General features: G+C 41.2%; 2 protein-coding genes across 3 annotated transcripts; one reads left to right on the top strand and one right to left on the bottom strand.

Annotated features, from left to right (window-relative positions):
* LOC104803756 lies at nt 1-4,284 on the top strand. The gene is made up of 5 exons (XM_010527802.2): nt 1-562; nt 1,124-1,990; nt 2,089-2,544; nt 2,791-2,977; nt 3,071-4,284. Exons 1-5 carry the CDS (start codon nt 53-55, stop codon nt 3,994-3,996), a joined length of 2,946 nt encoding a protein of 981 aa, XP_010526104.1. The 5' UTR covers nt 1-52; the 3' UTR covers nt 3,997-4,284.
* Nucleotides 4,159-9,058, bottom strand: LOC104803757 (nuclear pore complex protein NUP85). Of its 2 annotated transcripts, none has more exons than XM_010527803.1 (19): nt 8,598-9,058; nt 8,026-8,128; nt 7,756-7,866; nt 7,590-7,673; nt 7,357-7,428; nt 7,209-7,265; nt 6,961-7,080; nt 6,677-6,877; nt 6,467-6,577; nt 6,320-6,357; nt 6,074-6,230; nt 5,862-5,963; nt 5,697-5,753; nt 5,418-5,564; nt 5,214-5,284; nt 5,012-5,099; nt 4,860-4,916; nt 4,497-4,738; nt 4,159-4,374 (listed from the first exon to the last, which is right to left on the bottom strand). In XM_010527803.1, exons 1-18 carry the CDS (start codon nt 8,987-8,989, stop codon nt 4,535-4,537), a joined length of 2,172 nt encoding a protein of 723 aa, XP_010526105.1. In that variant the 5' UTR covers nt 8,990-9,058; the 3' UTR covers nt 4,159-4,374; nt 4,497-4,534. The 2 variants fall into 2 exon arrangements, with proteins under 2 accessions (XP_010526105.1, XP_010526106.1); XM_010527804.2 differs by having other exon boundaries at nt 6,961-7,076; nt 7,205-7,265; nt 8,598-8,989.
* Nucleotides 9,059-10,462: the final 1,404 nt, after the last annotated feature.

Here is a 10,462-nt window from a genome sequence, read left to right as displayed (position 1 = left end):
CTCTCTCTCTCTCTCTCTCTCTCTCTCTCTCTCTCACACACACACACACACAATGGCTCACCTCTTCAGAGAATTATCTCTGGGCCAGTCCAAGAGAGAGACCACTCCGCCGCCGGAGACTTCCCGATCACCGTCGATGGCCTCCGATCTGCCTCCGTCTCCGCTCGGCCAGCTCGCCGCCCAGCTATCGGATTCCGATCTCCGCCTCACCGCCTACGAGATCTTCGTTGCCGCATGCCGCACCTCCTCTGGCAAGCCTCTGTCATCCGCCGCCGCTTCCGTCACCGCCAATCCCGACTCGCCGAGTGGCACATCCCCGAATCTCCAGCGGTCGCTGACGTCAGCCGCCGCGAGCAAGATGAAGAAGGCGCTTGGGTTGAAGTCGTCTTCTTCTCTCTCGCCTGGATCTAAGAATAGTCCTGGTTCCGGATCGGGTTTTGGTTCCGGTTCCAAGGGGAAGCGCCCGGCAACTGTCGGCGAGCTCATGCGGATCCAAATGCGGGTGTCGGAGAACGTCGATTCGCGCGTGCGCCGGGCTCTTCTGAGGATCGCTGCAAGTCAGGTTAGCTCAATTTCCAGTGTTGAATTTCGTTCTTGCGGTGTATGTATATGCCAGTGGCTGGATCTGTGGGATTCGGTGAAGCTCATTTTGGGTTTTGACTCTGTTCAAATTTAACTTCCTTTAGCCGATCTCTTCCTGGATAGTGCCAATTGTGCTCAAAATACAATCTGAGCTTAAATTCGTACGACTTGACATCCATTTCATGATTTGGTGATATATTTGGCAGTCAATAAATAACAATTCGATTTGGTAGGGCAATTAATTCATCCTTGATTAGGAAAACTTGGGATGATTTCAACTCTGTTGTTTCAAAATTCAACAGGCTAACTTCAATAGCAGTTCTTCTCAGATCTATATCTTTGGTTCAAAAATCTCTCTCTCATTCGAATTCTCAGAAATGGGTTTCCTTGATATCATCTATTACCTGTAGCTTGATTTTTGTTTTCTTTTCATTGCTGTCAAGCCATGTGATGCTTATTTCTATATCGGTGTTTGTATATTAGCTTGAGATTTTGTCGGTGCAGTGTTTATGGGTATAGTACGGGTAATGTGTTTTTTCAGGTTGGAAGGAAGGTGGAGTCAGTGGTTCTTCCCATGGAACTGTTACAGCAGTTGAAATTTTCTGATTTTACGGATCAGCAAGAATATGATGCATGGCAGAAGAGATCGTTGAAGGTTCTCGAAGCAGGTCTTCTCTTGCATCCTCGTGTGCCCCTCGATAAGGCTAACACTTCTTCTCAGCGACTGCGGCAGATAATTCACGGGGCTTTAGACAGGCCTATGGAGACTGGACGGAACAATGAACAAATGCAAGTGCTTCGATCATCTGTCATGTCTCTTGCCATGAGATCTGATGGGTCTTTCTCTGAGTCCTGCCACTGGGCTGATGGCTCTCCGTTCAATCTCAGGCTATATGAAATGCTTTTAGAAGCATGCTTTGATTCTAATGATGAAACATCAATGATTGAGGAAGTTGATGAACTTATGGAAAACATAAAGAAGACATGGGTGATTCTCGGAATGAACCAGATGCTTCATAACCTTTGCTTTACATGGGTTTTGTTTAGCCGGTTCGTTACTACCGGCCAAGTTGAAATGGACCTGCTTTATGCTTGTGAGTCTCAGCTATCTGAAGTAGCAAAAGATGCAAAGACAACAAAGGATCCCGAATACTCTCGAGTTCTAAGTACTACATTGAGTGCAATACTGGGTTGGGCAGAGAAAAGGCTTCTTGCATACCATGACACATTTGACAGTGGTAACATTTATACAATGGAGGGCATCCTTTCTCTGGGTATTTCAGCTGCAAAGGTATTAGTTGAAGATATTTCTAACGAGTACCGTAGGAGGAGGAAAGGAGAAGTTGATGTAACTCGTACCAGGATTGAGACATACATCAGGTCGTCACTACGAACTGCATTTGCTCAGGCAAGTAATTGGGTTGGCATTGTGGAAAAAAGTAATATGTTTCCCCTTTTTATTTCTTATTGAAATTATTTTACGATCTTTTTGTAATTTATCTGTAGAGAATGGAGAAAGCAGACTCCAGCAGGAGAGCATCCAAAGGCCAGCATAATCCTCTTCCTGTTCTTGCTATCCTTGCTAAAGACATTGGCGAGCTTGCAATTCATGAAAAACGGGTGTTCAGTCCAATACTGAAGAGATGGCATCCTTTTGCCGCTGGTGTGGCCGTGGCCACCCTCCATGTTTGTTATGGAAACGAGATAAAACAGTTCATATCCGGTATATCTGATTTGACACCTGATGCTGTCCAAATACTAAGAGCTGCAGATAAGCTGGAGAAGGATCTCGTTCAAATTGCAGTTGAGGATTCTGTTGACAGTGATGATGGCGGCAAAGCAATTATTCGTGAGATGCCGCCCTATGAAGCTGAGGCTGCTATTGCCAATTTGGTTAAGGACTGGATCAAGGTGAGAATAGACAGACTGAAGGAATGGGTTGACAGGAATTTGCAGCAGGAGGTTAGTCCATTCTTCTTTTTCTGAACTAACGAGTCGGTTTGGTAACTGTTTATCCGAAGCTTCAGTACTACAATATGTCATTTAGCTGAAGAGAATGTCCTAGTTTGAATGTGTATTGCTTCAGTTCCGGTCCTGACATGTCCTCCAATCTCTTCGAAACAAAATCATGAAAGATTTCGCACTCATCAGGGGATTGATCTTGGCCAGAAGCCCGGACTGAGTCAACATTTTTTTTAAATTATACAGGTCTGGAATCCAACAGAGAACCAAGGATATGCACCATCTGCTGGTGAGGTACTGAGGATCACCGATGAAACCCTGGATGCGTTTTTCCAGCTTCCCATACCCATGCACCCGACCGTATTACCCGATTTGATCGTTGGTCTAGACAAATATCTTCAGTATTATGTCACGAAAGCGAAATCTGGTTGCGGTAAGTTCACGTGTGATCTGGTGATATCTTCTGCTTATATACTGCAGGAAGAGACCTCGGTTTATATTTTGAAATCCTTCTTCTGATGCGTAGGTTCTCGGAATACATACATGCCCACGATGCCTGCTCTGACCCGATGTACAACAGGATCGAAGTTCTTTAAGAAAAAGGACAAATCACCTCCATCTCATAAGAGAAATTCGCAGATCGCAACGGTGAGTGCAGAGAAATCCTATGGGGCCACCCAGATTTGTGTTAGGATCAACAGCTTGCACAAAATCCGAAGCGAGCTCGATGTTTTGGAGAAGAGAGTGATCACTCATTTGAGAAACTGCGAATCAGCTCACAAAGACGACTTCTCAAACGGGTTGGGAAAGAAGTTTGAGCTCACACCGGCCGCCTGCATCGAAGGTGTGCAACATCTCTCCGAGGCTTTGGCTTACAAAGTCGTGTTTCACGACCTAAGCCATGCCTTATGGGACGGTTTATACATCGGAGACCCATCGTCTTCGAGAATCGAGCCTTTCATCAAGGAGCTAGAGCAGAACTTGACAGTTATAGCCGACACCGTACACGAAAGGGTCAGGACGCGCATCATAACGGACATCATGAGGGCATCATTTGACGGGTTCTTACTGGTTCTTCTCGCGGGAGGACCCTCGAGGGCTTTCACCCGACAAGACTCTGAATTCATAGAGGAAGATTTCAAGTCTCTGAAAGACTTGTTCTGGGCGAACGGAGACGGTCTACCATCCGACCTCATTGACAAGTTCTCGGTCACGGCCAGAAATGTGCTTCCCCTGTTCAGGACGGACACAGAGAGTCTGGTGGAGAGATTCAAGAGCGTGACAACGGAGACTTACGGCTCGTCGGCAAAGTCAAGGCTCCCTCTGCCTCCGACTTCAGGTCAGTGGAACCCAACCGAACCAAACACTCTCTTACGCGTTTTATGTTACCGCAACGATGAATCTGCCACGAAGTTCCTCAAGAAGACGTACAGTCTTCCCAAGAAACTCTAGTCATGGCGCCATCTCTAATCTACAGTCACTGAAGAAGATGTTGGGTTTTACTGCATTGGCGTGTTTGGTCGGATTCTGTGTCCTGAAGGGACAGAAGTCAGAGAGAAGCATCATCTTTGATCTGTATAGAAAGCAAGAGTTGTTCTTTTGAGGCTCATCATATATACATATTATATAGAGGTGCTATTATATATTCTTTTATATGATTTGTTATTTGTTTGGAGAATACAAGGATAAATCACTTGTTCGTTGTTCTTTTCAAAGCTTGATATGCTTGTTGATTTTCTAGTAATCTCTCTTCAACAGTTTGGCTCTTTCTTTGGGTATACAACGAATGGGTTTCACAACAAATGTTCCTCCGATTAGTTCTGAACCAACCTAAAACACAAAACAGAGTTTGGATTCAGACAGAAGAACAAATATCATACAGACAAACCTGACATTTCGATTGAGTTTCCGATCGAAGAAAAATCCAGAACCCGGGGATCAAAAGACGTTACCAGTTTCGGTTTCGGGTTATAGATGATGAGTTTTCGGTTCAACATTCGTCCAGAATGGCACGACCAAGATTGGTAGCAAGAGCGAGCCTGACCGAACCAACAGCTTGAGGAGGCAAGTCAGGTTCGGTGAAGCCACCACCAGGTCGTAGCCTTACCATTGATAGTTCTTGTAGTTTGTTCAACAACAGGTTGGTCTGAGAGACGTTGAGCAGAGGGCAGTCCGACCAGTTCAGAAGCTTCAACTGTTCGTTTTTCGGAAACACAGATTTCAAGATTAAGGCAATGGGTAATGTAATGGTCCGTTTTTTTTCTGGGGAATCTAAGAAGGAGGTTTTGTTCTTTGGAAGGAAAGAAAAAGCTTACCGAATCATGCAGAAGAGGCAACCAAAAGTGTGGGGGCGTAGTCGGGTTCTTCATAAGCTGCAAGAATTTACAACTCGAATGATTTGAATGCTCGTTTTTTCGCAACAATGGAAAGTTTCTACAGGTTTTCGAAAGCAAGTGAAGATACACACCGATACAAGTAACTCCACTGCTTCCCGGGCAGCATTTGTATTTTTTTCATCTTGGACCAGCCTCAGTGATCTCTTGAAATCCCTGTACCTGTAAAAAGCACGGAAAGTCGGGGAAATAATGAAAAACCGAAAATTTATACAGATCCAAATTATTACGGAAATCGGAGAGATATATTAGGGGTCGGTGAAAAGAAACAGATACTTGTGTAAAAAGTCAAGACCGCCAGCAATTTGTGATTCAGAACCCAACAACTCAACCAGGCCTTCCCATTGCTGCATGTTTGAAAAGTTCAGCTATTCACAAAGCGAACTGATACCCAAGACGATAACATAAAAAAAAAAAAAGAAAAGGAAATACGACTTGTGGAAACTCAGATTTTGTTGCTTATGGCTGAGAGAACAGTACCTCAAGACTTTCATCGGAAAGTGACTTCCCCACAGAATCAAAAAGCTGCTGAGAAATCCTGTTGAGACGATGCTCATCTCCTGCTTGTTGGAGCCAGAAAATCCCCGAACCTTTCTTACCGTGTTTCCAGTGATGCACTCCAGCAATCTGAACACGTTAACTCTCTTAAGAACAAGATCGTTTTAAGAAAATCGGGCCCTATCACTGTCATTGACAATTGAATTCTGCGAGAAGAGAGATAAAAGAAATTGTAGCTGCAATCACTAGACATATCTCTACCTTCATAAGTTTGGCTCCAACATTGTTGAGTTCATATAGACGGCAAATCTCTAGACTCTGCATCATAGCAAACATAACTGCAAGATTAAAGGCCTCTGAAAAAATCCTGGAATATTAAGCAAAAGCAAAATGTGATGTACAGACAAAACCAAACAAATGTAAAACCTTAATAAGTAACTGATCGAGTTGAACGTGCTGCCTGTAGAACAACATTTCTAATAATCCCAATCCCTGTTTTTCACATGATGCCAAGTAAACTGGAGCTATCTGCAAAATTCAATACTCAAAAGGACGTACTTAATATAACCAGAAGTGTATATATACACGTGAACGGTATCGGTCAGATTGCAATTGTAGTAAAATTTGCTTGCTCAGACCTGCCAAGTCAAGGCATGTGAAGAAAGAACTTGAGCATAAACAAGTCTATTAAGCTCTTCTATGGTAATTCCTCCCAGATTACGTTGCTCCTCGTGTAGGAAAATTTCTCCTTCATCGTTTCCAGCTGTCAACAATTCCATGGCATGGGCAACCATCCTACAACCAAATACGGAAAGAACAGTCCCTGTCAGTACAGAACCTATAGCATACCCATAGAACACAAATGGAATCAAACAATGGCCAACCAGGAACCAAATCCTTTGGAACATTCCGCTAGTACAACCTGCAATGATTGTGATTCTATACAGGATTAGAGGTTGACAAAAAGCCGAGAAAGGTATTCAATTATGTAGGGTAATACATGTTGACTAAGTCTAAGATGCATTTCTTACCTCGGCATTTTCTCCAAGAATTCCAATAAGTAGTCTCATCAACTTATGGGAACCATTGAATGGTTTCAACTGAATGCACTTCTGAGCAAGGCTGTGCATGCTATCTAATCCCTGGATCAAGAAATGTGATTAAAAAGCTGCACCAGTTTCCAGTTAACTGCCCGACAAGGATAGTATCCAACAATAAATTCAAGGAGTAGAGCATTTTACCGTCGTGAAGGGCCTGACATATAGAAAGTGCGAAACAAAAAGCTCCATCCAATTACTTGTAGCAGCTGAGAGGCAATCGGTGTTTCCCATCATGACTTTCAACATATTTCTCAAGCCCTCCCGGGTCTGATGGTGAGCACATTGAACCCAAAAGGCACTGCACTCCAGCTTAGTAATCTGAGCATGCCATTTTTCCCGAGTCTGCCAAAAGAGTAAAAAAATAAGCCACGACCTAAAAGACGCTAAGAAAGAAATAACAGTGCATCTTTCAAACTCAAAACTACCTTCATAAAGTCAGGCTTTGCTGGGAAGCATTCACCAAACTTCCCAGCTTCTTGTTGTGGACGCATCCGTGGCATTTTTGAAATAAGCACAGCTATAGCCTCAACCAGACCATTTTCTATCTATTTCATAAAGTTAGTAACACATGATGGATGATTCAGAATCCTCATACATATAACATTATTAGGAAGCTGAATGTATTCAATATGGCATCATTCTCAAAAGCGAATAAACTTTTTGTCTTACCAACCTCACGATTTCCTAGCTGATCTAGTTGATAAGAACCATGCAAGTGCAATAACTTCACCTGAAAATAAGAAGTACAGGTACCAGATTTCACATCATTACCTTTTTCAAAATCAAATTAAGCAGAAACCATTATTCCGATAAATACGAACCACTATCTCTAACCAACCAACGGACAGAGCAGAAGACATCACTTCCCAATATCTTGGATCATCCTCTACGACCTGCAGAGAAACACATAAATTCAACAAACAATAAAACTCAGTTCTTTAATCACTTAATAGCTGAACAAACTGAAACAGCAGGTACCGTACACGTTACAACCACTGCAAAAGGTTCTATACTCATGCACACCTTAAGAAACAGAACTGAAAAATTATCTAACCTGTAGGCCAACAAGTTCATTCTGGAAATCCACAAGCTTCGAGTAAATAGTTGGATGTGAAGATGAAAAGAGGATATCATAATCCTGCAACAAAATAAAATCATCAGTAAGGATTTCTAGAATGTGCAAGCTTAAATTAGATTGACCGTTGGACAAAACTATTTACAGCAAGCCAGTCAACAAGCTGTTCTGGCAGCCAAGATAGAGACGGTTTGTCTGCATAAAATATTTCCATCAGCTCCCATGCAGCCTTCAAAGAAGTCGGTTGCTCGGCAGTCTACGTATATATTTAAGACAAAATCCGTTAAGAAAACTTGTAACCTAAAATCCATACAAGCAAGAAACAAAATTAAGATGAAATAGAAAGCACATTTGATTAGAGCTCAATAGAGCTAATCACTACTGCAAAGGGAAGAACTGGGAAAAAGAAAATAACCTTAACAACTGCTTTAGGGTCTTCAATCAAAGGCGCTCCCGAAGATTTTGAACTACAAAGGAGCGATTTAATGTCCTTGCTATACTCCATTACGTATTCCCACCTGATAACCATGTATCATGATCATTAAATAACACATACCCCCAAAATGCACCTGAGATATCTAAACATCAGTTGTAGTCTTTGGATTTGCCATATATCAATGGTGAACAAATAAACCAGCGTTGAATCTGATCAGCCTCTAATCATCCAAAAATATTAATATCATCATCCAGGTGTGGACACGTCGAGAAGTGGCAAAACCGGTTCAACTTTGAACGGCCAAAATCTGATATTGTCCTAACAAAAGAGATACACAATGGAGTTCACTGAAAGCGAAAATTCTAACCGCAGCTTACTCAAGTTTCAACTTTTCCCCAGAAACTTATCTTCCAGTGAAATGAAAACCTTAGAAAATCAAAAACCATCTTCCCGTTTTTGTGTTTTTCAGCATTTTCCAGAGACTTTCTCAGCAGCCATACATATACAACACTGAAAAACAGCAACAGAACAGAAAATTCGAGATTCCTCACCACCCATTTTGGTACTGAGAGGGACTAATATTCATCTTCGACAAACTGGAAAACGCGTTCTTCCTACTCTGCAGAAGCGCAAACGGAGAAACCGAACCATAAGCGATCCTCCGCCACTGCGCCTCCCCGATCTCATCATCTCCGCCGCCAAGCCTCACGTTCAGCACCTCCCCACCAGCTTCCCCGTCTTCATCGCACGATTTAGGCCGCCGCAAAACTGTGACGCGCAGGTTGTTGCCGCATCCCCACGAGATGGAGAGCCGATGAACCGGAGACTTGAGGCCGTGACAGAGAGGATACACAGCCGGAGCTTGCGTCTCTGCCGCAAACGGCACCAAGTCACCGCCAACACTGCTGACTCCGGTGCCGGATTCCGGCGACATGCCTGGCATCTCCGGAGCTCAGACTGAAAACGTCAGTTAGGGTTTTAGTTTGGCGAGGGAATGGAAGAGAAAGAGTTTTGGCCGAAGGAAACCCAGGGAGCAAAACGCACCGTTTTGAGCGTGCTTAAAGTTTGTTCTGGTAATGCCCCTGAAGTTTTGAGCGTTTACTAATTCGGTAGTATAGTTTTGAAAATTACATTTCTTACCATTTGTTGATTTTGAGTTAACCAATCTAGAAAAGATATATCTACTACCACGCAATAATTTTTCTGAATCAATAGGCAAGTGCATTCCATCTTATATGGCATTGGACGTTTTGTCACATTTTTTTCGAAATCAAACCTTAATGAACCAAAAAATATAGTATTTTTTAAATTGAATCGTTTACGGTAAATTTTTAGAAAACGAAATTTTTTGAAACCAAATCGAACCGAATTTTAAAAAAATCCGAAAAACCGATTTTTTTTAATCTAAATGTTTTAAAAAAAAATCGGAATCGAACTGAATCAAAATCGAACTGAACCGAATATGATATAATAAACGAATGATAAATATTTTTATAAAATCGAAATAATCGAACCGGAACCGAACTATTTTTGAACCGAATACCGAAGTGTTCACCTCCAATATTTACCATTTTGAAGGATATGTAGAGATAAATGTAAAAATTATAGGTTTTTTAAAATTTTGTTACGATGGCTTTTTCTGATATTTATCTATATTTTAATTTAATTTTGTAATATTTCTCTAAGTTTTTGTTTTCATCATTTTAAGATTCGATTTATATTTTTTTATCTGATTTAATTCGAATTAGCTTGCAACAACTATAGCTAGTGACCATCAAAACGGTCAAAGAATGAACAATTGATTGTACCATACCATCGTCACAATAACCAAAGTGTAGAAAAATAAAATGCGGAAATAAAATAAGACAAATAGAAACGAACGGAATTACTTTTATTGCTACATCTCTTCTTCTTGTTGTTGAATTACAATGAAAATGACTCACATATTTATAGGAAAACTATGAGACAAATAAAAAGGAAATAGAAATAAATAAGATCGATACACAATATTTGATATAATATTATGTCCATTATTATTTCTAATCATATCTTAAAATCAATATTTCCTTCAATCACATATTTATTTTCCTATTTCAACATTCCCCTCAAGATTGATTTTGAAAGAATGCAAAAATCAATCTTGAAAAGATAATGCGATAAAAACCCATAGATATTTTCATTGTCTTTTGAAAAATTCATAAACACCAAATTTAGTTCTTTTAGAGAGTATTACCCATTTTCAAATCACTTCGCTTGACTTTGAAGTTCTACCTTTAACTCTTTTTGTCATAGCACCTCGCTTGATCTTAGAGTTTTTAGATTTGACTTCTTTTTGTCATAGCACCTCGTTTGATTTTGGGTTTTTACTCTACTTTGAACGATTTGGATATATGAATATCCAAAACTAAAAAAAAAA

This window comes from Tarenaya hassleriana, unplaced genomic scaffold, assembly GCF_000463585.1.
Source record: "Tarenaya hassleriana unplaced genomic scaffold, ASM46358v1 Cleome9, whole genome shotgun sequence".
Taxonomy (NCBI): Eukaryota; Viridiplantae; Streptophyta; class Magnoliopsida; order Brassicales; family Cleomaceae; genus Tarenaya; species Tarenaya hassleriana.
The sequence above is the reverse complement of the archived record's forward strand: the minus strand, read 5'-3'. Positions and strand labels throughout refer to the sequence as shown.